This window comes from Theileria parva, chromosome 1 (assembly GCF_000165365.1).
Source record: "Theileria parva strain Muguga chromosome 1, complete sequence, whole genome shotgun sequence".
Taxonomy (NCBI): domain Eukaryota; phylum Apicomplexa; class Aconoidasida; order Piroplasmida; family Theileriidae; genus Theileria; species Theileria parva.
Window position 1 is genome coordinate 481,204 of NC_007344.1, and position 25,073 is coordinate 506,276.

General features: G+C 34.4%; 11 protein-coding genes across 11 annotated transcripts; 4 read left to right on the plus strand and 7 right to left on the minus strand.

Moving 5' to 3' along the window:
• Window positions 1-153: 153 nt before the first annotated feature.
• On the plus strand, window positions 154-3,526 carry TpMuguga_01g00242 (Utp21 specific WD40 associated putative domain protein). Its single transcript, XM_760676.2, has 9 exons — window positions 154-1,244; window positions 1,276-1,383; window positions 1,450-1,814; window positions 1,870-1,998; window positions 2,078-2,179; window positions 2,212-2,319; window positions 2,385-3,036; window positions 3,119-3,195; window positions 3,225-3,526. The coding sequence occupies exons 1-9, from the start codon at window positions 242-244 to the stop codon at window positions 3,480-3,482; spliced, it is 2,802 nt and encodes a 933-aa protein (XP_765769.1). The 5' UTR covers window positions 154-241; the 3' UTR covers window positions 3,483-3,526.
• A 105-nt stretch (window positions 3,527-3,631) lies between these two features.
• Window positions 3,632-8,475, plus strand: Ddb1 (CPSF A subunit region family protein). The gene is made up of 3 exons (XM_760677.2): window positions 3,632-4,023; window positions 4,095-7,797; window positions 8,008-8,475. The coding sequence occupies exons 1-3, from the start codon at window positions 3,664-3,666 to the stop codon at window positions 8,457-8,459; spliced, it is 4,515 nt and encodes a 1,504-aa protein (XP_765770.1). The 5' UTR covers window positions 3,632-3,663; the 3' UTR covers window positions 8,460-8,475.
• A 79-nt stretch (window positions 8,476-8,554) lies between these two features.
• TpMuguga_01g00244 (cyclophilin-1) lies at window positions 8,555-9,687 on the minus strand. The gene is made up of 4 exons (XM_760678.2): window positions 9,282-9,687; window positions 9,103-9,194; window positions 8,792-9,038; window positions 8,555-8,699 (listed from the first exon to the last, which is right to left on the minus strand). The coding sequence occupies exons 1-4, from the start codon at window positions 9,522-9,524 to the stop codon at window positions 8,598-8,600; spliced, it is 684 nt and encodes a 227-aa protein (XP_765771.1). The 5' UTR covers window positions 9,525-9,687; the 3' UTR covers window positions 8,555-8,597.
• Window positions 9,682-11,321, plus strand: TpMuguga_01g00245 (mRNA capping enzyme beta chain). The gene is made up of 2 exons (XM_760679.2): window positions 9,682-10,697; window positions 10,787-11,321. Exons 1-2 carry the CDS (start codon window positions 9,959-9,961, stop codon window positions 11,305-11,307), a joined length of 1,260 nt encoding a protein of 419 aa, XP_765772.2. The 5' UTR covers window positions 9,682-9,958; the 3' UTR covers window positions 11,308-11,321.
• A 21-nt stretch (window positions 11,322-11,342) lies between these two features.
• Window positions 11,343-13,292, minus strand: TpMuguga_01g00246 (uncharacterized protein). The gene is made up of 3 exons (XM_760680.2): window positions 13,187-13,292; window positions 12,985-13,101; window positions 11,343-12,901 (listed from the first exon to the last, which is right to left on the minus strand). Exons 1-3 carry the CDS (start codon window positions 13,266-13,268, stop codon window positions 11,358-11,360), a joined length of 1,743 nt encoding a protein of 580 aa, XP_765773.1. The 5' UTR covers window positions 13,269-13,292; the 3' UTR covers window positions 11,343-11,357.
• A 252-nt stretch (window positions 13,293-13,544) lies between these two features.
• On the minus strand, window positions 13,545-16,015 carry DGAT1 (MBOAT (membrane-bound O-acyltransferase) family protein). The gene is made up of 12 exons (XM_061304954.1): window positions 15,464-16,015; window positions 15,226-15,377; window positions 15,083-15,156; window positions 14,873-15,032; window positions 14,749-14,842; window positions 14,590-14,716; window positions 14,472-14,557; window positions 14,330-14,435; window positions 14,174-14,293; window positions 13,836-14,096; window positions 13,701-13,766; window positions 13,545-13,634 (listed from the first exon to the last, which is right to left on the minus strand). Exons 1-12 carry the CDS (start codon window positions 15,790-15,792, stop codon window positions 13,578-13,580), a joined length of 1,632 nt encoding a protein of 543 aa, XP_061161530.1. The 5' UTR covers window positions 15,793-16,015; the 3' UTR covers window positions 13,545-13,577.
• Window positions 16,016-16,062: 47 nt separating this feature from the next.
• On the minus strand, window positions 16,063-17,281 carry THG1L (putative tRNA(His) guanylyltransferase). Its single transcript, XM_061304955.1, has 6 exons — window positions 16,972-17,281; window positions 16,890-16,934; window positions 16,660-16,829; window positions 16,521-16,606; window positions 16,410-16,489; window positions 16,063-16,379 (listed from the first exon to the last, which is right to left on the minus strand). The coding sequence occupies exons 1-6, from the start codon at window positions 17,205-17,207 to the stop codon at window positions 16,079-16,081; spliced, it is 918 nt and encodes a 305-aa protein (XP_061161531.1). The 5' UTR covers window positions 17,208-17,281; the 3' UTR covers window positions 16,063-16,078.
• A 4-nt stretch (window positions 17,282-17,285) lies between these two features.
• Window positions 17,286-18,787, minus strand: TpMuguga_01g00249 (uncharacterized protein). The gene is made up of 5 exons (XM_760683.2): window positions 18,517-18,787; window positions 18,414-18,483; window positions 18,276-18,380; window positions 17,487-18,220; window positions 17,289-17,424 (listed from the first exon to the last, which is right to left on the minus strand). Exons 1-5 carry the CDS (start codon window positions 18,694-18,696, stop codon window positions 17,350-17,352), a joined length of 1,164 nt encoding a protein of 387 aa, XP_765776.1. The 5' UTR covers window positions 18,697-18,787; the 3' UTR covers window positions 17,289-17,349.
• On the plus strand, window positions 18,711-20,346 carry TpMuguga_01g00250 (Concanavalin A-like lectin/glucanases superfamily protein). The gene is made up of 8 exons (XM_061304956.1): window positions 18,711-19,018; window positions 19,085-19,180; window positions 19,215-19,352; window positions 19,384-19,413; window positions 19,479-19,777; window positions 19,809-19,829; window positions 19,888-19,962; window positions 20,015-20,346. The coding sequence occupies exons 1-8, from the start codon at window positions 18,907-18,909 to the stop codon at window positions 20,327-20,329; spliced, it is 1,086 nt and encodes a 361-aa protein (XP_061161532.1). The 5' UTR covers window positions 18,711-18,906; the 3' UTR covers window positions 20,330-20,346.
• Window positions 20,347-20,385: 39 nt separating this feature from the next.
• TpMuguga_01g00251 (uncharacterized protein) lies at window positions 20,386-22,334 on the minus strand (the record flags this gene model as incomplete). The annotated part of the gene is made up of 6 exons (XM_760685.2): window positions 20,386-20,586; window positions 20,619-21,019; window positions 21,054-21,629; window positions 21,660-21,772; window positions 21,807-21,867; window positions 21,957-22,320. 6 exons carry the CDS (start codon window positions 22,318-22,320, stop codon window positions 20,386-20,388), a joined length of 1,716 nt encoding a protein of 571 aa, XP_765778.1.
• Window positions 22,335-22,401: 67 nt separating this feature from the next.
• ABCB27 (ABC transporter family protein) lies at window positions 22,402-25,073 on the minus strand. The gene is made up of 8 exons (XM_061304957.1): window positions 24,060-25,073; window positions 23,951-24,003; window positions 23,689-23,866; window positions 23,589-23,653; window positions 23,412-23,510; window positions 22,827-23,364; window positions 22,637-22,736; window positions 22,402-22,607 (listed from the first exon to the last, which is right to left on the minus strand). Exons 1-8 carry the CDS (start codon window positions 24,799-24,801, stop codon window positions 22,439-22,441), a joined length of 1,944 nt encoding a protein of 647 aa, XP_061161533.1. The 5' UTR covers window positions 24,802-25,073; the 3' UTR covers window positions 22,402-22,438.

Sequence of the window (25,073 nt, forward strand, 5' to 3'; positions counted from 1 at the left end):
TTTACATATTTTTAGCTATGAATTAACTAAATGATTACGGAAGATATAATTAAAATTAAAATTAATTTTAGTATAATCAATTTGCAAGCTTTAAAAAATTTATTGTGTGTTCAAAAGAGTCGAATATGATCATTATATATAAATGTACAATATTATTATATGTGATAAATAATGAAAATTAAATCGCAAAATTAGTAGAAAACCACAAAATTTTATTTGTAAATTATAAAATGTAAATAAAATGTTCAATGTTAACGATTCTACCGAGAGAAGGTCGTCAATTTTTAGTCCTAGCGGACAGATAGGATTAATCTGTGACGGAAACTCATTTTGCTTGAATCATCTAGGAACTTCCTCTTTTATAATAGTATCTGCTCTTGGCCAGTTTGTAGTATACGATTCCTTGTCGCTTAGGGTGGTTTTTATATCCCTTCCCTTAAAATCTAATATTAAATCTATCGCATCTGAGTATGAGAATGTATTTTTAGTATTGAAGGACAATTCACTGTACGTATTCCATAAATATGAACACAGAGAAATTACACATGAACATGCCTCTGAGATTATTGATGTTTTTTATCACCAGAATCAGTTGGTAACCTACACAGCTTCAGAACTAATTACATATATTAAGGCTTCTTCTGATGATGATAATTCTGTGCCTAAATGGACCCTTGAAAAGGTTATTAGAATGGATAGTATCTCAGAGATTACAACTGTTTTCCCACTTTTGGGAATGAATAACAAAGTTCTGGTGGGATTTTTAGACTCTTCACTAATCTTACTAAACCTTAAATCAGGAAAAACGTTATATAAATTTACTAAACACATTTGTAATGGTAATAACACAGTAGATGGTGTTGAAAGTAATGGTTCTGACTTGGGAGGAGTATCAGTGATGGCACAATCATGTAATAATAGTTCAGGAGTAGTGGCAATCGGTTACAACAGTGGATATGTGTCAATATTTGACGTTAATAAAGATGAGTTTTTGGGAGGATTTACCCTGACAAAGAAACAAAACCAACCAAAATCTATGAGTTTTGTACTTGATTATCTTGGAATCACATCAAAATCTGATTCCTTAACAAGACCAGAGCTTTTAGTGGTTGGGACTTCAAGTGGAGATTTGGTAGTTTTTGATCTACTCAAATTTGCAGTAATTTCAACCATAGAATTGGCCCATAATACTCCAGTTGTTAGACTAATGCATATTGAAGCTGATAAATGCTTGATATCTCTAGGTAATTTTAACATTAAAGTAAAAATTTTTAGGTGAAAATTCAATGATAACCTGGAGCATGGACTCTGATAAGTCATTTTTAAGAGAATTGAGAAGTAGGAAAGGGTTTATTGGAACTATTAACCTCTTAACACCATATGGTATTACATTAAGTAGTTTTTTACAGACTAACACTCGAAAATATATATAACTTTATAAATGATTAGACGATGAGGAACATGACCTGTTGGTGTGTAGTAGTAATGAAGGATCGGGGAGTTTGGGAAAGATGTCAACAATTCAACAACATCAGTGTGTAACCTTTTCCACGAAATCTTCTAAAACTAAGTTGAAGAAGATAACTGGGATATCCTCATGTTACCAAAGACATTACGACTGGCCCAACATAGTAACATGTCACCTTAACTCACATCAAGTCCACGTTTGGAGTGGATTTAAGAAGATTCTGACTGACAAGGTGCTTAAAGCCCCTGAAATGAACTCAGTTGCAACATCTGTTTGCCTAACCAAGTGTGGTAACTACGCCATTGTGGGTTACCAAAATGGGCAAATCCATCTTTTCATGCTACAAGTATATTCTTTACTAGTTTATTTAGTTATAAAACAGTGTTGTAATAATTTATTAGAGCTGCAATTACGATTCTGAGTTTACAAGAGGTGATGAAAATAACCCGTTACCAGCACATTCATCGCAGGTTATTAACATCTCACTGGTTGGCAATTCGAAAATCATTTCAATTTCAAATTCAAAAACAGTATTTTTTATTCTAACCCAACAGTTATATATTTATTCATTTGTTCTTTGGTGTATATATTAGGTGCATTTTGGTTTAGGACCGAATGATACGTGTATGGGATGTGATAAAGGTAAAGATGGATATGGAGTACGACCCAGAGATACCCAAGGGAGTAGGAGCCTACAATTCAGCAGTTGGCGTAAGATATTAAACTTGAATAATCTTTTTTAGAATTTTTTAACAGCACTGGCTTGTACTGACGATAACATTTACGTGCTTGATGTCAAGGGAAATGTTATTATAAGGAAAATTACATATCACTCCAAAGTTAATTCTATGGTACAGTTGTAGTTATTTGTATATTAAGTCAGAATTTAAAAACACTGTAATAATGTACTGTGCAGAAATTTCACATGAATGATAGTTGGTTGATGATGACGACTGAAAGAGGAACCATGTTGGTGTACGATATATTATCGGCTTGTTATGTTGACTACGTTGAGTTTCTTGGGAAAATCTTGGATTTTCATATGGATTCATCGGGTTCTTTTATGCTAGTATCAAATGAAAAGGCGCCTGGAGTAGTATTACAATATGCAAATAAACACGCATTTGAGTTGTTTCCAAAGTCTATACTTTATAAAGATATACCAAAACAACCAATTCCAGTAGATATTCCACCATCAAAGATTGATTTGGACCAAACAGTAGAGTCGGAAGATGAGAACAAAACTGAGGAAACTGAATTTCAATCAACTAAATCACAAATTGAGGCAGGCTTGATAACGTTATCGGGATTATCATATTCTAAACTACAAACGATGTTGTTTTTAGATGAGATTAAGGAAAGAAGTAAGCCAAAAGAACCACCCAAAACAAATGACAATTTACCATTTTTCCTACCAACAACTTATAAAGATGGGCAACTGGTGTTTGTGGAACCTGAGCCTGAAGAGATAGAAACACCGAAACCAAGAGAATCACTCCTTAAATCCACAGATTCCCAGACACAGTTTGAGTTACTTTTATACTCAAATCATGAAGATAAGTTTGAAAGTAACAATTTATCTATCTATCTATATATTTATTTATTTGTTTATATATATCCCATATACTTATGGCGTGAAATAATGTTTAGGGATGATGGAATATTTGTTAGAACAGAGTCCAGCAATGGTACATATATCACTAGGACTGTTTTCCGAGTCAAATATGGTAAGAAAATATATAAATATTGTGTTTAGGAGGAGACATTGTGTGAGATGTTGAGGTTTTTTCAGTATCAAGTGAAGAGTAAAAGGAACGCAGACGCCTTGCAAGTTTTTTTACACCTTTTCCTCAAATTCCATGCGGAAAGACTTACTAACCTTAAAAGCTCAGATGCTAAGAAAATAATGTGTGAACTAAAAACGGATCTAAAAACGGCTTACAAGCTATTGCAGGAAAGCTTTGATAAAACCTCCTGTTATATCAAATTCCTTACACATTTGCAATTAGATTAATTTAATCACGATTTAACGCTTAAGTAAACTGTTGTATTAATGAATATATGGTATAAATTGAATAATTGAGAGGAATTTAGTAGATTATGATGGGGAGTAAGGTGTAATGTCGATAATATTTAGATGTAACTATAAGTATACATTGGTATATTTATAAAATGTTAAATTATAATTTTATTAGATGTATGGGTACTTTGTAACAACTGCGGCCAGCGGAGCCACCCTTAAAGCAATAAGATGTAGATTAGTCAAAGATTCCTTAAAGGAATACTTAGTTTGCCTAAAAAGGCACTCAATAGAAGTTTATTCACTAGAAAATAATGAAAACAGGAATGTAGACAATGACCTCGACCATTTCAACCCACCAGTGTTAATTTCTGTTCTAAACGCAAGTAGTACATTTGTTGATTTTGTGGAATACAGGCCGCCATCAGAGTCTCAAACGCATTTGTTAGTTTTAACCCGTAATTTTACGCTCTTCCTACTCACATATCATGACAATCTCGCCAAGTTCACATCTAAAACAGTTTCTTCTTTACAGGTAAGTATTTTGCTCATTTATTTTAAGGGGTTTTTATTTAAACGAAATAACACATTTACATGTATATTTAGGAACTTCACGGAAGACCCAACTATGAAAATATAATATTTAAAGTGGATTCTGGGTATAACCTGTTGGTGTTTTATGGATATAACAGAGTGTTAAAGTGCATAGTACTGGACCCTAACAACTACTTTAACTTCTCAGACCTCGTTACCATTAGGACAAATGACACTATTTTTGTGGATTTCGAGTTTATTTCCTCAGAATACATTGAAAAACCTGATGCGTCAAAGTCATCAAGTTCTCCGAGGAGGAGGAATACATCAACTGGTACCCCAACCAGAAGCTTTAGCGGCTCTAGCTCCAGCTCAGTTAGCAAAGATATCCAGTTTAAATCGCCAACCAGGAACAGTTCATTTCATTTTCTGGAGTCAAAGTTGATAATTCTGGGAGAGGACAATGCATATGGAAGTAATAAAACGCCAGTCAGGTGGTTGTATGGAATGAAACTGATGTTTGAAATTGAGATACTTAACGGTTGTAAAAGATTCAATTCATATAATCACACCCCTCTGTTCGGTGATCCAATAAAACTACCAATTCCCTATAGCAAATTCATACCACTTAACTTGGTCAACAAGGCGAACAGGTATGACAGTGTGATGCTGTTGGGTCCAGGATCAACGGGCTTTATAAATTTTAAGAGCCCTAGACATGTAAAACAGTTTAAAATCGACAACTCAATAACAGAAATAACTTGTTTCTGTATGTATAGAGATAATAAATTCATTTTCGGTGATGATAATGGGGGATTATACCTGCTGAGACTTTCAGTTTCAACAATGAGAAAATCAGCAAATACAGTTAAAAGAAGAGCAGTATACACACCAGGAATGAGTTCAAGTTCTAACACACTAAGTAGCTCTACTGTTTCTAGCCAACAAAGTAATAGAAATGTAAGTGGTGACGGAGATTTCATGATAAATGAAGTAATGGCCATAAGGCTTGGAAGCTTTCCAGTACCCTCATCCTTAATAAAGTTAGGTGATCATCATATTTTTTATACAAGCAAAATGGGAAACTCATCTATTATATCGATTTACTCGATTCTAAATTCCAGAAACAATGAAGAACAAACCCTTGAACAAGGTGACTTTAAGAGTTCTGAATGGGCTCAGACGAATCTGGGCCCGATAACGGACTTTGCATACAGAGAAGAGGCGTCTTCAGGAGAAAATACAATCTTGGCCTGTTGTGGGATGGGGAATTCAGCATCCTTTTGTGAAATTTACTTTGGGCTATCATCAGAGGTTATCCACACAAGTGATGTTCCCGGGGTCCATGACTTGTTTTCATTCCCAATGAAGAGTCCAGACGATTCAAGCTCTTCACTGCTTTGCATATCTTTCTTTAGGTTTACTAGATTTTATACGGTCAGTTTCTCAAAACCTGATGTTTCTGATCCTCCAGAGTTAATTAGTATTGAATCAACACCACAGCCTGCTCAGAATAGGAGAGTTAACGCTCGTAGAGTAAATAAAAGACAAAAGGCAAGAACAGCACTGATAAATGCCCTGGAAAATAATCGAAGACCAAGTGAAAATCCAAGTCAAGTAGTAAATAATCATAATAATAGTCAAAGAAATACTAATACCAATAGAACTGGGAAAATAACAAAGTTTCAGAATAACGCACTTTTATGTAATGAAAAGACGATTTTGTTCACTAAGCTAAGAGACGGAAACATACTACAAGTTACTCCAAAAAATATCATTTTAGTTAATGATTCATTTAAATCTGTTAGAAGGGCTAAGATATCACAGATTGTAACACTACCTGGGGACAAATATGCACTGTCTTCACTTGTTTGTAGCCCATACATTCTGTTGTTAATGTCCACCAATTGTATAGTAGTATTAGAGTATGACTTCAAAAATTTTAATAGTAGGTGCCTTGACTTTACCGTGTCCGCTATGGGCTGTATATCTAAAAACGATTTACTCAACTCTGATCTTGGTATATTTGCAAGCGGAGGAGGATTAGTAGGTGTTAGTAGTTGGGCCAATAATAACATGATTTTATTCCTTACAGTTAAGGATCTAAAAGTCGTTTATTCACACAAAGTAAACCTAGACTATGATGTGTATGTGGTAAGTATCAAATTCGCAAAGATTAATAGTAATGTATACCTGCTGTTAAGCCTTTCAAACGGGTTTCTATATATATACCAACTAACAAGGGCAGATAGAAGGATAAAGATGACACTAAGTAATAAGTCTAAATTATCATTCTGGTCATTTAAATTACTTGAATTGAAGGTGGGTAGTGGTGAAGGAGAAGATACTTGTGACCTTTCGAAGGTTAATTTAATTACGACTGGGCCTAAATCCTATGTTATCCACCCCAAAAACGAGAAAATAACTTATACTAAAATTAACATCGATAATTTACACACAGTCACGAATATAGTTAACTTGGGAACTGTAGCAGAAAAGGAAAAAGAAGAATTGTTGGTGATATATGGTAACCACAAGAGTGTAGTCGTAGGTAGATTGAATTTGTTGAATAATTTCAATGTACAAAAGATATTGAAAGGGTCAAACTTTAATAAAGTTATTTACGATAGTAGGACTAAACTAGCAGTAATATCCACTATTCCACAGTATATTATTAACCCGAATAATCTATATACTTATACACCAAGTAACTCACAATCCACTGATGTTCCAGGATACTGTGAGACCCCTTCCACTAACACCCAATCTCAACCTTCACCCTACATAAGTCAACATTCTAATAATTCACAGAACTCTAACTCTCAGTTGACGGATTCAGACAACTTGTTATTGTGTATGAGTGATGATCAAATTTTGAGTGGAACTGACACTATAAATGTACCCAGTGAGGCACTATTGGTTGATATTGAAACTAAGGAAGTTGTGTATAGACTAAATATGCCGCAGGGTCACTTAATCTCAAGCATGCACAAGTACACTCATGATGATCTTGGAAAGGACTACATACTTTTAGGAACATCTAAGGTGTCTGAAGCAAACGATGTCCCCACTGAAGGATACTTATATTTCCTGGAAGTTTATAAGGAAGCGGATGCTTGCACAGTTGTAGTTAACAGAAATGCCATCCCTCTGGGGGGTGGAGTTGTTGAAATTACTAATTTGAACAAATTCATAGTAATTGCTGTTAATTCTAATGTTATGGTCATTTCCCTTACAGCTTCTAACGAAAATTCCAGCCCCAATGACCCTTCCAGTTCAAGCGCTGTTAATAACGGGAGTCACAGGCAAGGAACCAGAAGTAAACTTGAATTGGTAGATTTAAAGGATTCTCGACTTTCGATCCCAAAACAAGATGAAACCACACTATTCATTGATGTTGTTGCAAATTATGACTCCAACACCTTTGTAGTTTCACTGGACACTAAGGATGACGTGATTTTCGTTGGTGACCTTATGACTTCAGTCAAGATGCTAAAATTCAGAGATAACCGATTATTAGAAACATGTAGAGATTTCAATACTCTGTGGACAACATCACTGGCTGCCGTTGATAACTCTTCATGTCTGGTTTCTGACGATTTAGGTAACTTTCTCCTTTTTAAAAAAGTTCAACACCCTACCACAGACCAGCAGTCCATCAGATTTGATAAACAAGGGCTATTTCACCACGGTGAGGTTGTAAACAAGATACTAAAACGGACCCAAATGTCAGTACAGCATGTGGCTAACTCTCGTATGTCAAGGAGTAACCCAAGTATCTTTTCCAAACCCCCCTGACTACTAGTTCAATAAATCCAGCATTACTAGTTATACAATGACGTTAATAATGTTTATATAAACCCAAAATTAATAGTTAAATTATTTCAATCAGTTATATAAACGCAACATTAATATTTGTGTAAATTCACCACCACCAACTACATGACTCAACAACACTACTTATCATATCATTAATATCGTTTAGGAGAATTTATGGTTTCTAATCGAGTAGTTTCTGAAAGTGAGAGTAATAATCCTTCTGAAACCTTAAATGTTAACGAGTACACCAACTTGTTTAAGAGTTTCTTCACCTGTGCAACAACTTCTGGTAGTTTACTCCAGGTGTGCTTCTTCGACGATTTGAACATGTTCCTGAAGCTGTCGCTGCTAGAGCACACAATGCATCTGGTTCAAAAGGACCTTGGGAACATCCCAAGTAGGAATCAAAGGAATTTTGAGGACCTACACTCGAACATTCCCACCAAAGGGTTCGTTGATGGGGACCTCGTTGAGGCTTTCCTAAAGCTCCCAGACTCTCTTAAAAAGTGGGTATTTGAAACTATGCTCATTAACTCAAGGCACCTCGGAGTTAAGCTGAGCTCTCTCGAGTCTCTACTCTATGAAGTTGATCACATTAAACACCTTCGACTTGAATAATCTTCTAAATCCTCTATATACTCACATACTATACTTAGTAGTATACAACATATAATACATTATGGAATATATATAGGTATGTTAGATGAATATACTGAAGAACAGATAAGATTAGGAATTATATACTGCGTTGTGAAATTAGAGTTGCCCACAGTCCTCAACAACGACGGGTTTTGTTGGTTTTCCACTTTGAGTTCCAACAGCTTCAACTGCCCTGACGACGTCTTTCCCCTCAACAACCTGAAATATTTATATACCAGACTTAACAAATATTATGTAATAATTATAAATATTCAGGAAATCTAGTTTAATAGGACTGTGTAAAAAGTTACCTCGCCGAAAACAACGTGCTTACCGTCCAACCACTGTGTCACGACGGTGGTAACGAAGAATTGGGAGCCGTTGGTATTGGGGCCTGCATTTGCCATAGATAGGAGGAAGGGTCTGTCGTGTTTCAATGTGAAGTTCTCATCTTCGAACTTAGCTCCATATATGCTCTTTCCTCCGGTGCCGTTATGGTTGGTAAAATCACCTCCCTGGCACATAAAATGGGGAATCACACGGTGGAATGTAGAGCCCCTAAGAAAATTATATAGTTGGTGTTGAAAAGACGGTATATAAAAGATAAAAGTGGATTACTGACTTGTAGTGGAGAGGGTTTCCGGGAGTGCTCTTTTCTCCAGTGCACAAAGCCCTGAAGTTCTCGGCAGTTTTAGGAACAACGTCGCTAAACAACTAAACAATTATATTGTGAACTTTGTAAGTATTTGTGGATAAACGTATAGAATAGATAGTAGATAGAATAGTTAGATCCAATAATACTTCGAAAACGACGCGTCCGGCCTTAGCTCCGCCGACGGTTAAATCGAAATACACACGTGGTCTCTTTGACATTTCTGGCAATGTTTGAGAAAATAGGTCAAAAAATTTATGCCTTCTAGTAAGAACAAGATTATTTATGAAGGAAGAATAATGCTTGGGGTGATTGTGGAATTTTAAGCAGCTAGAAAAAATTAATAATTGATAGAATAAGATCAATAGCCAAGAGTATTGTCTAAGATGCATAAGAAGGATAGTAGAAAAGTTTCGAAGTGATCCAGTTAAAAAACCGGTGGAATCTAGAAACAAAACAAACTTTATGAAGTAAATAGATGATAAAATTAATGTGTTGATGGGGTAAAGAATCCGTCAACATTCGTTGTACAGATGCTCAAGTTTGAGATTTAATTTTAATATAATTGTACACATTTGAGATATAAACACATATGTTTTATTTGTTTTGTTGTAGTATATGTTAAACTTATTTTCAAGCTAATTTTAATCATGATTTTCGTAAAAGTATGTTATTTAAAGTTTAATTTGTAATATATCCTGTAAAATATTGTTTAATTTAAAAAATTAATTCTAAATTTATTAATTGTTCTTTTTGTTTTTAAAATAATGTGGATTCATTATTGTTCAGTAAATTGAGATACAAAGTAATAACTTGTTTAACAAAAATGTTAAAGGAGCCCTTAAATACAATAAGTGGCAGCTCAGCTGTTTACTGTGATGTTATCCCATCACTTTTAGCTGAAAGGATAGATCAGCTGTCTGTATATGGGCCCCTCTTTGAAGCCCTCACTAATAATCACTTTATTAAATCAGGCTACAACATGAATTCAGGCTCTGTTTTTAGTAAACCTGAATGCCAACTTGAGGTTGAAGTTCGTCTGGGCTTTATACAGAATATCAGATCAGAGCATCGATTCACACTACCGGTTACAACCGATACTCTGTTGGCCTCAAGAGCCCCAGTGAAGTTTGTTCCAGGAGTGACCGAGGACCAGTACAATGCAGCCAGAAACTTTCTTATTGAGACTTCAGAGGAGGACGATCCGAAGAACGAGTGGACTACCTGCCTAAATTCATGCACCATAAATAGATTTTTCGAGATTCAAGGTTACGATGAACTGGTCAGAATAAGCGTTTCAAATGACTCAAACTCTCCAGTTAATAGACAACAAAAGGAGCCAGTTGATGCTATTAGAAAGGTTAACCTGCTCACTTGGAACATTAGCTCAGGATCAACTGAGGAGCCTAGTGAAGAATCGGAAGAATTCTCAACAGGGCTTGAAGGATTAGACTACAGAATTGCAGTAAATCTTGAGTATAAAGTACCACTAACTAATTTGCCAACGACAAGTAACGCTAAATACTGTAGGAGAAGATTAAGAGATTCGTTTATTCACACTGAAAGTACCCCTTAATTAGCCTAATTTATACAGTTACCTAGAAATACCACCATATACCACCTACACCTATAGTTCACAGTAATAATTTTATAGGCAAGATGAGATTTGATTTATCTAAGGTTGAGGATGTGACAGAGAATAAGGATCCGACAACGTCCAAGTTTGAGATAGAGATAGAGCTTTTAGGTGAAGAGATTGTGAAGAGCTTGATGGACAAATCACTCAGCTCAGATCAACGCATGATGAACCTCAAGTACCACTGTTCAACACTGATTAGGTCCTCCCGGTATATTATGGATCTAATCTCTAGTAAGAATGAACGCCTAAAGTACTCGTCTTTCATAAACTCAATTTCAGAAAAGGTAGGAGTGTACGACCTGAGGATAGTATCCCAGGACCCAGAGTCAGTTGAAAGGTATAAGAGATACTTATCACCACAGCTCCCACTCATTGGAGATTATCTGTACAGAGCAGTATCAGTTAACCTGGAAAAGAAACCAGACCTGTATAATAATAGGAAATCACTGTATACACAAGAAGCAAAAGATATACCAGGACCATTTGTTGTCAAAATGGATACAAATGGACACAGATATGTAACATTAGATAAATGATGTTTTATATATGATATATACTATATGATATATGCGTTGTATTAAATATTTTATTTCTTGTAGAGCTGTTTAATTCTGGTGGAAAGTTCATTAATTTTTTTGCGTGTTTCCGCAAGTTTGCCCTCAAGTAGAAAATGCTGCCTTTTAACACGAGAAGGAGATCCGGGACCTAAATTACAGCGTATCATCTCAGATTCAAGCCGGTCCTTCTCAAGGTAAAGCTCAGTGAGTTCCTTTTCAAGATCGTCGATTTTTATTTGAGTCTCATCATCAGGACCATCAAACATAGTTGGCTGAAATAAATCCTTGGGCTTTTCCTTCTTAGAATTGGTTTCAGCTAACTTTTCTTTGTACAACTCAAGTAGTTCAGGACTCACAGTGACAGTATCGTTGTTCCTAGAGGTGGTCTGTAGTAGAGATTTAAGTTGATGTCTTAAGTTATTAGCCTTACATTTAGTAACATATAGTTCGTTTAAGTGTTCCTTGACCAGAGCCTTTTCCTGGTCAAGTTTCTTAAGTATAATGGAATTCTCCTTAAACATGGCGTCATTATCTGCATTTAATTGTTTAACATGAGCCCTTAAAGTGTTAACTTCCCTAGTTAAGCTTTCCAGTTCAGGACGGTTATCAGCTGCCAGTAAATCAATTTGAGCCCTCTTAAGCTGGTTTTGAAGTGTGTTAACTTTTTCCTCAAGAGCAGTTATCTTAGAAGATTCTGAAATTTCAAAGCTACGAAGGAGGTTTTGCTGAGAATAAACTGTCCTATTCAAGTCTGAAACGTCCTGTTCAAGTTTACATTTGCGATTTTCCAAAGACTCCTTCTCATTTAAGAGGAATTTGTTGCTGAGAAGTAAAGAGTCAACTTGAGCCTTAAGGTCCTTATTAACCTCTAGTAAATCTTTTTTCTCCTGATTTAGAGCATAAAGCTCCTGCTCCAGATTTGCAGACTTGGTAGTCTCATTCTCTAGTCTTAAATAGGCATCTGCCACATCCGTTTGTAGTCTGGATATAAGTTCAGATCTGCCATGCAATTCTGTTTGCAAAGCTTCGTTATCTGATCTCAAAGCATTCAGAAGTCTTTCATTCTTTGATAGCTCCCCATTTAAGTTACTGATTTTAAATTCACGTTCATCTAGTTCTAGGCGTAAGTTATCGTAGGATTTTTGAAGACTTTCAAAAGCACTGGAAACTTTCTCAAGGCTATTTTTGGTATCAGACTCGTCAAGCAACCAGCGTTCACGCTCTAATTTCATTTCTTGAAGCTCAAGTAAATTCTTCCTGTTAGTCTCATAAAGCTCATTTTTCACCATTGCCAACTTAGTTGCAAGCTGTTTATTGTATTCGTCCTGTAACCTTAGACTTTCTTGACGCATCTTTTTCTCAGAGTCAGCCGCAAACCTGTAAAAAAAGCGCTTCTGCCTTTCGGTCCAGCCCTCCAAAGATGAGTTATACTTCTCTTCATATTTGGATGTGTTTAAATCTGGATACTCAGGGTTCTCCCTAGTTGTGGTTTGGAAACTACTAACATTCCCAGCCCTACCGGTAAGGACTGGAGCAGGTAACACTATAGGTTTATCACCTTCTCTTGCAGTTCCTACTACATGATTAGACTGATGAATTACATAGATATCATAAATATATATCTACATAGGTAACAATTTATACAAAGCTTGTTACCTTGTGTTAAAGCCTTCAATACTGGAAGCGTGTAAGGCAAAACCCATTTTTTATCAGGAGCATCCACTTCAGAATCTTTAAGTATCTTTAATTTTGCTCCACTCACATTACCAATGCCTAATTAATCATTAAACAACCACATAATTAGTATAACTAACAATTTTAAAACTAAATTAGCTGTATATTGATGAGTATGGGTTACTGAGTGATTTAAAGAAATCATTGGTTTCTTTAATGGTATTATCAAGTCTATCTGTAATGTTTTTTAAAACGTCTTGAGCCATTTTAATTTAATGTTTGAATTTAGATTTTAAATAGCCTTCCGGTTGTGAGTTACGTCTAAAAAGTCCCCAAACGACTACACATATTAAAAATTACTTCAGAACCGCTGCGATTTAGTCCTTTAAATTTATTAAAGCCTGTAAACCTGTTATTTAAGCGCCAAAATTAGTTAAAAGTGCAGAAGCCTATCCCCCATAGGCCAAAGGTGCACTTTTGATCATAAACTGGAGGCATAGGGTCCAACTCCAGACACATCTACATCTAATAGACACGTAATAAAAATTTAATGAGATTTACAGAATTAGGTGGGCCTAGATGAACGATCCCTGTTTAACTCCCCAAAGGTACCAGTACAGTAACACTCCCAACTAATGGCATTATTATTATGTTTATAGAAATATTATTATTAAAATTAATAATAGCATTCAACTTACTGGTTGTCCGGTAAAACAGAATAAACACCAAAATAACACATTTCCAAGTGTTTTATTGTTTTTTATCTGAAGGATTTATTTTCACCATATTTTTTATTTTTAGATAAAACTTTCTAAAAGTAGTTAGAAACATACCACATCCATATCGGTAAAAAGAAGTAGTGGAATTTGTCCCATCATGGCCCAGAAAACGTACCCTGTCCACCCTAGTCCCAGAGGCACTGATATCAGATATTCATGAAGTGCCGCCGAGATAACGAAAACCACGATGTTAATGAGCCCTCTCGGTAAGCCCAAGTTCGTCAAGGGCTTACTTATATGCCTTATTAGAAACTGATGTATGGGCAGGTTCCACTTCCTCCAGTACTCCCCGAAACAGGACGCATTCCACCAATCCTACACCAGTATACATCAGGTCACTTATTAATAAACTATATTATTTTTAACTATGTGAAAGATGAGTAAAGTCATACTCCGTAGAAACGTCGATCTCCGAACCGAGTGATTTCAGCTAGGAAATTACACCAGAAGTGGAAAATGACCACGAACATGAGAAGCCAGCAGTAGAGAATGGGCACAGACAACAGCAACATCTAAGATATTTATGTTATTACATTATATTGACTAACCCTATCTATAATATGGCATGCGACTGTGAAGAAGTTTGCAGATTTGAATTCGTCCATTGTGAATGTGTTCGTCACTGCCACCACAATGTACTGGTCTGCTAAAATCCTATAATTCGGAATATACACAAATATGAAAACTCACTTGATAACTGCTAAGAAGAAAACAAATTGTAAAAACTGTTTAAACGCAGTCATCCAGTTAATTTTAGGTGTCATTGGATAATAAAACTATAACGGCTGTAACATTATAGTGTTAATACCTGGAAGCAAACTGTAGGCATAATAATGAATCTGTAAAACTCAGTTAACTTAATACAATTTGGATATGTTGAAGCAATTTTCGCTTCTTTTCTGCTTTTGCACACTTCCAACAAGTTATCTCCGTTACTATTAAATCAATTTTATAGTGTAAAATATACCAGACCGCTTTTCTGTAATCGAAACAGACGTGATGAAATGAGTACATTTTAAATGCCCAAACTACTGAAGTGATCAGCATCAATGCTGATAGCGCTAAACATTAATAAATTACTTAAAACTTACATGGTTCGGTTTTATATGATATGACAGTGAGATATGGGTATAGTAGAACAATTAAAATGTTCAGCAGTTGGAGTAAAACCATAGGTAGTGTTAACGGCTTTGTAGATAGGGGTGCTATGAAACGTTCTATTCCCCAGGCAAACAATATTGCTATATGAGTCTAAATAAAATATATTTTCCATAAACTACGGTATATATGTTAATTGATACTTTTAAAGTACATCGTAGTAAGGGCCAATCTTGATACATTTGTGTAAAACCCTTGGGTATTTCCATTAAAAGTCCTAAAACAAAAATTTATCCACTAATTCAACAGTATATAAAACAGTATTTACGGTTTCTAAGTATGGTACCGTATTTTCTGAAATTATTAATAACAAGCCTGAAGTTCATGGCTACTAAAATTACAAAAACTAAGTTTACAAATCCCGATAAATTTAAGTGTTTCATTCCTGTAGATAACAGGCTTTGGCGACATTCAGTATGTAAAATCTCATGAAGTGGCCTATATTATTATATTACCCTTACACATTACTATAAACATATCTACCTAATGGTAGTAAATATATAAATATATTGTTGGTTGAATACCGTCCTGAATAATCTTTTTGAGGTTCTCCAGGTTTAGATAATGAGGAATAGTCCACTAAAGGTCTATTTGGTGCACTATTTGATCTTCTTTTCCTGATACTTCCTCTTCTATGACTTGGGATTCTACCCACTGCTTCCGGAGCCTGTTTACTCTGATAAAAAGTGCTTTTACTTTCATTATATTTAGAATCATTTACAAAGTTTATGTTTTGTGAGCTAAATTGGGTCCTTTTGATGGAATCGTTTAAGAAAAAGGTGCTAATTGACCTACAAATCTGCTTCAGGGATTTCGATCTAGATTTCTCCGGCAGAGTTCGTGTATTAATCATCTTTTCTTAAATTATTACCTTAAATTTAAATGGAATTCTGGTCCAAAACATGATTTAAAGGTAACATAATTTAAAAGTTAAAAGTTTCAGCCAATTTTACGATATGAAACCATACTTTATAGGATCAACAAATTACTATATTTTTTACATTATTTAATAGACATTTTAAATATTAATACATCCACAAAGAATTTAAAAATTACTCTATTATAGTGTCTTGTATCATACACCGCATACAGGATACATTATATATACTAATTTATAAATGTGTAAAAAACCACAAAGATTAATTTAATATTAAAGGTGATACTAATTCCCAGAAGGAATCTTTAACGATATCACAGTGTAAAACTAATATATTATGTGCAGAGGCCTGTTCCTTAACTTTTGAATCAAGTTCATTTAGCTCTGATTGATTAATTTCAAGAGCAATTTTTCTTTCTTTATCCACTAATCCCTCACCCAGAATCTCACCAGATTCTCTTTTACACATATTATCTGACTGATCGAACATGTTATAATTAATACAATTTTCGCCGTTAGAGTTTACATCTTTGGTGTTGGATTTTACAAGTGTCGTCCCTTTCCTAATAAACATTAACTTGTTAAGTAATTACTTGAAGATATTTGGTAAATTATTATAGTTGAGTTTATGCGATGTGAAAAGGTACTCGTTTTTTTCCAACTTGGTTGTGCCCTGAAGTTATTTTATAATAATTTAAACAAACTTTTAACCAATTATATGCCTCGTCATTACTTTTACCATCCAATATCAAACACCAAAAGCAAGTATTATATTGATTATTAATATGGCCTAAATGCATGTTAATTTGTTAAGTACTCTAGTAATAAGTATAAAAAAGTTACAATCAACGTGACGCCATGAAAAGTAATCGAGAACAGATTCATAAGTAGGATAAAGAATAACTCTTCCGTCAAATGAAGGAACTGTTAAAAGGGGTCTATTCGGGAAGAAAGTGTCCCAATAGTAACAGTATGACGATGTAAACACCGATACAACACATGATAATATTTTCCTAGTAAATTAAATTAATACACAAAGGCATATATAATAGCATTAAAACTAGCAAACATACTGTTTCCGTCTATTGTACAATTTAGTATCTCTTTTAAATAGAAAACTAAAGGAAAATTGAATATAAAAGAACTTTAAAGTACCTATATTCATCAGAATGACCGTATGCTAGAACGATATCGTCAAATTCTGACATTACATTGACTGCTGCAGCATTAATTACAGAAAGAGCTCTAGGTTCGTTGGGTTTCCTGAACTCGTGCCTATTACTAAAGGCACTAAAGGCTCTACCGTCAACTCTAACCACTATCCAGCAGTCATTTAACAGAGTAGAATCCTGCTCAAACTCTCTAACATAAGAATACTTCGAATTGGCCATTTTACCAGCTTAAATCCAGTACATATTATTTGCAAATATTTTACATTCAAATTTAACACATATTATTGAATAATATAAAGATTTTATCAAATTATATGTGGAATCAAGATAGGGTTAAAAATTATTAAATCAACTCTTTAAATCAGTTATATCGCATAGGAATTAAAAAATGATTTCTAGCTAACAATTCAGTTTTTGATCCCAATTTGTTCCTTCTCTACAAATTATTATACACATCAACCATATATAGTAATAATTATGGTATAATTTTTGAATTACCTTGGTAATAGTATTGAGTAAGTGATTCCAGTTAAATTGTGTGTTTTCTAGGTCGAATTTCGGCTGTAATAACATAACATTGAAGAGTATAGGCAGATCAGTTACAAATGCCAAGTTTGCGTACAGTTCCATTATATTCAGAGACAACCCATCTAGCTGTACAATTCTCTGTTTGTATTCAAACTTTTGAACAGAAACATCAGAAGAATATTCCCGATTAATAGAGTCAATTGGATGATTCAGAAGTAAGAAAAGTTGTTGGAGTAAGTCACAAATTTGAGTAACAAACTTCATTATGTAAATACCGCTAAGTTTGGATCTTGTTGCATATGTATATAACCTCTTGCAGTCGTTTACGTCTTTCTTATTAAGTTTTCTACCATAAGAGTCATATGGAAACATACTGAACAGGTGATCCATTATTCCTACGTATAAAAGAGGATAACCTACCATTGATATGTTCTCCTCAAGGTATTTCCTTGCCACACTCCTATAATCGTTGTTCTCACAGATTACCTTTAGAACAGTGAGGAATCCTCTAGTTTTCTTCAATAATCTAGCATGAACGGCCAATATCATCTCCTCATCCCGAGGATTATCAAAAAATCGGGAAACACACCATGAAACCTCCTGAAATCTGACATAGTACTCTACACATCTTTGAGTTTCTAGTCTCTCATATTCGCCATTTTCAGCTGTGCTCAACCTACCTATATCACATACTTTATACCATTCTACATAATATAGTGTACGATAGTTATATAAGGAATGCTAATTAATAAAAAATACTTAAATGAACAGAATCGTTTAAAGTGGAGTTCAGACTGTTATATTTTGTGAGTGTTGATTTAAAACTACCATATCTCCCGTTAGAATTAAGATTTGAGGAAAATTCTAAAATTCTCAATTAAATACACTTAAATTTACCGCTATTTTTATTTGAAAATCCAAGAGAAACAGGAGTCATTAAACATTTATTAAAATACTTGATGAAGAACTAAAAACAATGGTGTTAAATAATAAATTAAACCTTTAGAGCAAGATAGATAGCATCTTCTCCCTTCTCATCCTTCTTAAGCGGATCTGCTCCACCTTTAAACTGCTCAATTACTCCTGAAATGTCATTTTTAAGCAAATGGTAGTGTAAGGGGAATTTATCCTCAAATGACTCAGAATCGCCAAAAATTAACGACTTCCACGAATACACCATTTTTTACCAAAAAGCTATTTCATTTAAATTAATTTATTTATAGGATTCCTTATTATTTTATCTTTTTGTGCCCTTCATATTTTCCATTTTTTGCACCTAATGGCACCCTTCTTTATTTCAGGAAGGCTGGTTTCAGACAACATCACTCCTCCTTCGTTAAATTAACTAAAATCCTTACACAATTTATTTAAACTGTTTTTGTATTAAATAATGTTTAGTTTTAAATTATTTTTTTGTAAATTATCAAAATGTGTAACACTTTTGCTTCTTTTATATAGTCGCGTTTCCCAATCAAGTGATGATATACAAAAGCTTAAGAATGGTATTAAGATTCATATTAAAATCCACTATAATATTGTATAAATGCAAATAATGTGAAAATGTTCAGATATTATGGTTATGGACTCTAATGTGCATGACTTGGCGAGAGTTTTGGATAAATCTTTGTACAATTCGTTCCAAATTTCCGATTCTGTATGCTTAGGTATTGTAAAATTTTCATGTAAATGTTTATATAGGTGAAAATGTAATGACTTCTGGTATAAAAGCTAAGGGTTTAGCTGGTTATTGGACTTTTGATAAGTTGTACCCTGTTGACGAGACCGGCAACGGTAACCACTTCTACTCTCCTGTCGTATCAGGTCCCCCTTCAAATGGTATTTTTAAATCTAACTCAAAAACATCTAGGTCACGGTTCCAGTCTTTCCTTCAATACGGGTATTCACATACTTTTTACACTAACTATGCCATGGCTATAAAATTGGTTTAATGGAATATTTTAGAAACTTGGTACAGGATTAGGGCTACTGAATCACTGGATTTGGGACAATTTACTATAACTTTTAGGGTTTATCTCTTGGGCGATTACTCACCCAATTTTCGTAATTTTTTGTCCCGAAATTACTATAATCCCCAATCACCTAACATCTTATTTTACCCTTACAACAACAAGCTGTCTGTTAGAGTGTTTACAGAGAGTGGAGATATCGAGGGGCTATCATCTAACTCTTCAATACCATCAAGACGATGGACTCAAGTTACCATAGTCTGTACTGAGAATGCTGTTAAAATTTATATTAACGTATTTTTCATTATTCTCATTACTTTTTTAGGGAATGCTCGATAATTCAATTGTAACAACTGCCTAACCATATCACATATTTATACATCCGTTAATATTCATGTTTATAGGGGTTGAGGGGCAAACCTACTGTCAGTTCTGGAGATTTAGTAATGGGGAAAGCACTCAGATACGATGGCTTTGCTGTACCAATATACATAATTTCCAATTTTATATTAAAATTTATTCTATTTACAGGGGTATGTCGACGACTTGAGAATTTATAACTATGGTATGGGATCACATGAGGTTGCCGCCTTTGTGTCTGACTGCCTCAGTGGCTTCGATAACTCTTTTAGAGTTCAGCTTGGATGTACATTTTGCGGTCACAGAGAAGCTAACTCAAATGGGTTCTGTCCATCTGGATTTAAACTCTGCACCCTCGACCAACTTTACATTAGTGGAGCACATATCGCACGAGCTAACGGCTGGTTACACTCAAGTAACCAGATTTGGTACAAAAACATCAAAAACACTCAAAATGAATCCAGAGCAGCGCTTTGTTGCTCTTAAAAATGATTATACTTTTATATTATATTATATGTAAACAAGTGTGTATGTGTAGTGGGTTATAACTTTATAACTTTATAAAGAGTGTTATTCTTGAGTGAGAAAATGAAAGAGGAAAGCTTATTTTTTGAAAAATATTTAGAGTATTTAAGATGTCCTGGCTGGTCTTGGTCCTGAAAATCCTCAGCGTCCTGTTCCAGTGAATCGTCCTGAAAGATTCTGACTGGCTTATTCCACTTAATGGTCCTCAAGCTGTTAACCTAAATATATATTAGATAACTTAAATGGTTACTGAAGCTTTAATTGAATTAACATCATGAACATCTACGTCTTTTTGAAAGCAGAAGAATGTAATTTCTAGTTCATATGACACCTTAACCACAAAGTGGTTAAAGGACGGAACCAAGAGTCCTGGCATAGATGAGGTTATGGTGCACTTCTGCTTCCCCAATGTGCTCATCGACTCATCGATCACTGTTGATTGCTCCATTTTCCCAGATTCAGGGCAAGTTTCTGACCTTATTAACCTTACTCTAGCCTTCAAACAGTGTTTGTAAGCTCCTGAAAAGTCAAAATGCACTGAAAACCACGAGTCGACACTAATCTCAAGGTTTTGTGCCAAATTAGTAGACTTGAACCCAGAAATAACACAACTACACAGCTTTAAACCATCAAATGTAAAACTCAGTGTTTCTGAATTAACATTAATATTTCTTTTAAAAGTTACCTTTTTGATTAGTTCCACTATCTAGTTTACAAAAATTGGGCGCGGTTGTTTTAATTAGTTCCAGGTGATCTTGTTGATTTAACTGCAGCCTTTGTTCCAACCTTCTCTTAAACGACTTAGTTAGTTCTGTTAGTGAATCTGGATTTTCTTCACCTGGTAACTGAACTACTGTATGAAAACTCTCAAAACATTTTTTAACCTGTTCCATCTTGTAAGGATCAAGGCCAAGGCTTGAAAACTTTTCAAACATATCTTCTAATGAGCTATGAACACTTTCAGAGGGAGATCCTACGTGTTCTTGTGTGTTAATACAAACATCATAAAAGGTCCAAACAAGGTCCAAATCCCTTGAAATAATGGAATTGTTTGACAAAGGTGGGGGGTCGTTATCTTCTGACGTATCTTCCACTGAACACTTGAAGCTGAAGAACAAATTCTGGTTACTTTCATCTTCTCCAAGATAGGTTTCAATCATCTGGACACACACACTCTCATCCATCGTATCCAGATTTGACAAATCAAACCCTGTTGGTTTGGGCAAGATTGGGAAGCACTTTGAATCCAGGAGTGGAAAGTCTAAAAATTAGATAAATTTCTCAAACGTACCAAAGTAAACAGAACCAAGAAGGTTAAATTCAAGCTTTCTACTTGTTGTTGAAATTTCATTTACTGAGTTTGGGTTTCGATATTGTACAGATGCGTATAAGAAATATGAATATCTAGAACAATGTCATCAGAGCAGTGTAAACTTACGATACATGTTTCCCGTGGTATGAGGGGGGAAGAAATGGCGGGATTACTGCTTTAAACCGATCTAAACATCAATATTAACTTGATATATTTGGTTTAATTATGTATAATTAAACTGTTACTAAGTAGTTGAGTAATATACATTGTACTTACAGCAAAGTTCATCAAAATCTGGTTTAAATTCTTTAAATGTGCAAAAAACAACTGGATTAGAGGTGAATATCAGTGAAATATCCTGGCCGTTATTTAGTTCTGCTCTTTCTGATTGGAGGAATGGAAAGTGAAGAGTATTGTTAGTTTTCGGGATGGTAATTGCTCTAGTATCGAATGTAAGCACTCCATAAAGGTTAACTGATATGAAATCTATATTTATTGTTGATTTATTGATGGAATTTTCAGATTCCACTGGTAATACGTTAATAAATGCGCAGAACGGGCCACCAGAGTAATGTATTGGATCTGGAACCACAATTTCAATTCTAACAACTTCTGAATATTCATCTGTTTTGTCTTCCATTAAGAAATTAAGACAAAAATTTCTAATTTATCTTTTTTCACTATCAGATGTTGGGATATCTAAATGTGTAAACAAATACACAAACACTTGTATAAATTTAATCAGTATTCTTCATAATTTAAGTTACTATATTAGGGAAAATGAGGTTAAAAGTTGGACTGTTTACTTTTGCTTCTTCTACATTTCCAAAATATTCCATTCCTCTATTTAGCACCAATACTTTATCCACTTTCTTAACTATTTCTTGGTTATGTGTGACTATGATAAGCGTTTTTTCATTTCTCGCCCTAAAATAATACATAAATTAACAACTTACATTTCAATTGCTTGTGTTACCAGCTCTTCTGAGTAACCATCTAGGCTTGATGTTGGCTCATCCAGTATTAATATCTTTGATTCCTTCAATATTGTTCTGACTAATTAATATATTCAATAATAAATTTAATAATCGAAAATTTTAAAAATATGATTAACTGCTCAAGGAAATAGAATTTAGATGAGAATACCTAGGGCTATTCTTTGTTTTTGTCCAGTAGAAAGTGTGCATCCTTTAGGTCCAACTGGCGTATCATACTTTGAAGGCAGTGATTCTATGTACTCGTGTAAATTGCACTGTTTAGAGGCTTCTATAACTTGTTCTTTTGTGGCTTTTTTATTTCCGTATTTCATATTTTCTTCAATTGACGTCGAGAACAGAATCGGTTCCTGGTGCAAGATTGAGAACACTGAACTTCTTAGCCATTTAGAACTTAGGTTACTTATATCATTTGAGTCTAGTAAAATCTCTCCTGAGGTTGGCTTGTAAATTCCCATGATTAATTTACACAAAGTTGTTTTCCCTGCTCCACTCGGTCCTACTATCCCAATCACATCCCCTGACTTAATCTTAAATGAGACGCCATTTATTATTTCAGTCTGAAGATTTAATTCGCCTTGTCTAGCGTCATCATTATCACGAAGTTCGCCAATATCTTGTAATTTATTAGCTGGTTTAGTCTCTGGGAATTGGAAAAATAAAGAACAAACTTCTAAATCTCCTCTGACCTATAAAATTGTTATACATTAATAAAAATATTATTTGTTAAATAAACCTCTTCTAGTTCAAGCAATTTCTCTTCAGGCTCCTTCAAATCGGTTATTTCATACACACTCCGCATAGAATTTGTGCCTCTAACAACGTCCGTATAAATCTAAACCAATAATTATCCATAATCCAATGACTTGGACTATCAAATTCCAAATAACTAGTTAAATGTTTTTGAACGAACCTTCGACAATCCCGATACTCCAAGTCCTATTAAGCTTCCGTAAATGATAAATGATGCAAATTTCCCTAAAATCATACCATTGAAAAGTTAAAAAACCAACCCACTGTAAGTGAACCCGACCTCATTTGCTTGGACCCAAAGTAAATCATGATCAGGGTTGAAAGGTTAAAGGTGGCTAGGATAGACCCCATCATAATCCCCTCTGAGCTGTTAGCTCTAATTGCAACTTCATCGCATTCATTCAGGCTCTTCATAAAAGAATCCGATTCGTATTCCTCCTATACACATTAAATTATCTGGGGGTTAAAATTTTATATAACTATTAATTCTCAGTGAATTGTGAATATTTGTGTATAAAATACATTTGCAAATGAAATAACATTCTCTATTCCAGTGATAACCTCTTCCGCCTTGGCTAAAAAATCCATTTAGTTTAATCAACAAATGGCTAAATAAATAGGTTACACTAACCCATAACATTTTCAAGTCTTGTTTTCCTAAGTGTCTGATATCTCTTTACCATCGATGAAAGCTGTCTTATTGTAACTCCCATAAGTGGAAGTGAGAGGAGTATGACAAGTGCCAGTTTAGCTGAAATCGAGAAGAGGTGGCATGTTCCTCCTATGGCTGAGTTACAGCATCTAAGAAACTGCATTTGGCTTTCCACCAAAGCCTTAGGGCCCTCTTCACAGTCACTAAGCAACTTAGATAAAAGGTAATTACAGGTGTGCGAATGAAAGAAAAATAGGTTTTGTGAAAGCAATTTTGTAAATGATTTCCTTCTATATCTCTTTTGGATCAAATATATCGCAGTTTGTGTGTGATAGACTCTAAACCATGAAGCCATGCTTCCTAAAATATAAAGCGGGATTGAACACACTAGAATCCTGTTAAACAAGAAGTCTGACCCTAGAGCATCAAACTTCGAGAATAAGTTATTGATAGCAAAAAGAGGGAATGGAAAGAAGTATTCCGGACATTTTTCAAGTGAAGGAGCTTTAGACAAATCAGATGAGTCTATAAGTAAGCCTATGATTCTGGGATAAAGCATGTTAGTTATGGCGTTAGCCATCAGGCCCAAACTTCCCAAAATTAAATGATATTTCTCATCAGGTTCTAATTCCCTAGCAAATCTGATAACTGAGGTAGATAATGGGATGTTGTCGGAGGATTTCATAACTTCTTCGTTAGGAACTGATACTCTATTACCCATTTGTATAGATGCGGTACAATATTCTTATATATTACAGTATGATACGAGTTATTTAAAGGATTTGTTTTACCAAATAGTATTAAATTTCATACCAAAATATAATATTACAATCACGATACAAAGAAATAAACAACATCAGAATATTGAATCAAACTACATTGAATAATATTTTAATTAAAGAAGCGCTTTTTAATACAAATAATCTTATAGAAAAGTTGAAAACAATTTGATTTAACTACATTTATGTTTATAAATATAAAAGAGCGACAGAA

What these genes read in the sequence shown, in the direction of transcription:
- TpMuguga_01g00242 (XM_760676.2), top strand. Translation starts at nt 242, where the DNA reads ATGTTCAATGTTAACGATTCTACCGAGAGAAGGTCGTCAATTTTTAGT. An exon ending in TAACCTCTTAACACCATATG is followed by an intron (nt 1,384 to 1,449) that starts GTATTACATTAA and finishes ATAAATGATTAG; the next exon opens with ACGATGAGGAACATGACCTG. An exon ending in CAATTTCAAATTCAAAAACA is followed by an intron (nt 1,999 to 2,077) that starts GTATTTTTTATT and finishes ATTTTGGTTTAG; the next exon opens with GACCGAATGATACGTGTATG.
- DGAT1 (XM_061304954.1), bottom strand. Translation starts at nt 15,792, where the DNA reads ATGATTAATACACGAACTCTGCCGGAGAAATCTAGATCGAAATCCCTG. An exon ending in TACTACGATGTACTTTAAAA is followed by an intron (nt 15,033 to 15,082) that starts GTATCAATTAAC and finishes TATTTTATTTAG; the next exon opens with ACTCATATAGCAATATTGTT. An exon ending in TTTTTACCGATATGGATGTG is followed by an intron (nt 13,767 to 13,835) that starts GTATGTTTCTAA and finishes TAAATCCTTCAG; the next exon opens with ATAAAAAACAATAAAACACT.
- TpMuguga_01g00249 (XM_760683.2), bottom strand. Translation starts at nt 18,696, where the DNA reads ATGGTGTATTCGTGGAAGTCGTTAATTTTTGGCGATTCTGAGTCATTT. An exon ending in CTATCTATCTTGCTCTAAAG is followed by an intron (nt 18,484 to 18,516) that starts GTTTAATTTATT and finishes CATTGTTTTTAG; the next exon opens with TTCTTCATCAAGTATTTTAA. An exon ending in ATTTTCAAATAAAAATAGCG is followed by an intron (nt 18,381 to 18,413) that starts GTAAATTTAAGT and finishes TGAGAATTTTAG; the next exon opens with AATTTTCCTCAAATCTTAAT.
- ABCB27 (XM_061304957.1), bottom strand. Translation starts at nt 24,801, where the DNA reads ATGGGTAATAGAGTATCAGTTCCTAACGAAGAAGTTATGAAATCCTCC. An exon ending in GTCGGGTTCACTTACAGTGG is followed by an intron (nt 23,654 to 23,688) that starts GTTGGTTTTTTA and finishes GTATGATTTTAG; the next exon opens with GGAAATTTGCATCATTTATC. An exon ending in AAAACAAAGAATAGCCCTAG is followed by an intron (nt 22,737 to 22,826) that starts GTATTCTCATCT and finishes TATATTAATTAG; the next exon opens with TCAGAACAATATTGAAGGAA.
- TpMuguga_01g00246 (XM_760680.2), bottom strand. Translation starts at nt 13,268, where the DNA reads ATGGCTCAAGACGTTTTAAAAAACATTACAGATAGACTTGATAATACC. An exon ending in TGATTTCTTTAAATCACTCA is followed by an intron (nt 13,102 to 13,186) that starts GTAACCCATACT and finishes ATGATTAATTAG; the next exon opens with GCATTGGTAATGTGAGTGGA. An exon ending in ATTGAAGGCTTTAACACAAG is followed by an intron (nt 12,902 to 12,984) that starts GTAACAAGCTTT and finishes ATCATGTAGTAG; the next exon opens with GAACTGCAAGAGAAGGTGAT.
- TpMuguga_01g00244 (XM_760678.2), bottom strand. Translation starts at nt 9,524, where the DNA reads ATGCATCTTAGACAATACTCTTGGCTATTGATCTTATTCTATCAATTA. An exon ending in GGAAACCCTCTCCACTACAA is followed by an intron (nt 9,039 to 9,102) that starts GTCAGTAATCCA and finishes TAATTTTCTTAG; the next exon opens with GGGCTCTACATTCCACCGTG. An exon ending in AGCACGTTGTTTTCGGCGAG is followed by an intron (nt 8,700 to 8,791) that starts GTAACTTTTTAC and finishes TAAATATTTCAG; the next exon opens with GTTGTTGAGGGGAAAGACGT.
- THG1L (XM_061304955.1), bottom strand. Translation starts at nt 17,207, where the DNA reads ATGGCCAATTCGAAGTATTCTTATGTTAGAGAGTTTGAGCAGGATTCT. An exon ending in TTCATGGCGTCACGTTGATT is followed by an intron (nt 16,607 to 16,659) that starts GTAACTTTTTTA and finishes ACATGCATTTAG; the next exon opens with GCCATATTAATAATCAATAT. An exon ending in AGGCATATAATTGGTTAAAA is followed by an intron (nt 16,490 to 16,520) that starts GTTTGTTTAAAT and finishes AAATAACTTCAG; the next exon opens with GGCACAACCAAGTTGGAAAA.
- Ddb1 (XM_760677.2), top strand. Translation starts at nt 3,664, where the DNA reads ATGTATGGGTACTTTGTAACAACTGCGGCCAGCGGAGCCACCCTTAAA. An exon ending in AAACAGTTTCTTCTTTACAG is followed by an intron (nt 4,024 to 4,094) that starts GTAAGTATTTTG and finishes ATGTATATTTAG; the next exon opens with GAACTTCACGGAAGACCCAA. An exon ending in TATGTCAAGGAGTAACCCAA is followed by an intron (nt 7,798 to 8,007) that starts GTATCTTTTCCA and finishes AATATCGTTTAG; the next exon opens with GAGAATTTATGGTTTCTAAT.
- TpMuguga_01g00245 (XM_760679.2), top strand. Translation starts at nt 9,959, where the DNA reads ATGTTAAAGGAGCCCTTAAATACAATAAGTGGCAGCTCAGCTGTTTAC. An exon ending in TTCGTTTATTCACACTGAAA is followed by an intron (nt 10,698 to 10,786) that starts GTACCCCTTAAT and finishes ATAATTTTATAG; the next exon opens with GCAAGATGAGATTTGATTTA.
- TpMuguga_01g00250 (XM_061304956.1), top strand. Translation starts at nt 18,907, where the DNA reads ATGTTTAGTTTTAAATTATTTTTTTGTAAATTATCAAAATGTGTAACA. An exon ending in TTCCGATTCTGTATGCTTAG is followed by an intron (nt 19,181 to 19,214) that starts GTATTGTAAAAT and finishes ATGTTTATATAG; the next exon opens with GTGAAAATGTAATGACTTCT. An exon ending in CTGTTAAAATTTATATTAAC is followed by an intron (nt 19,778 to 19,808) that starts GTATTTTTCATT and finishes TTACTTTTTTAG; the next exon opens with GGAATGCTCGATAATTCAAT.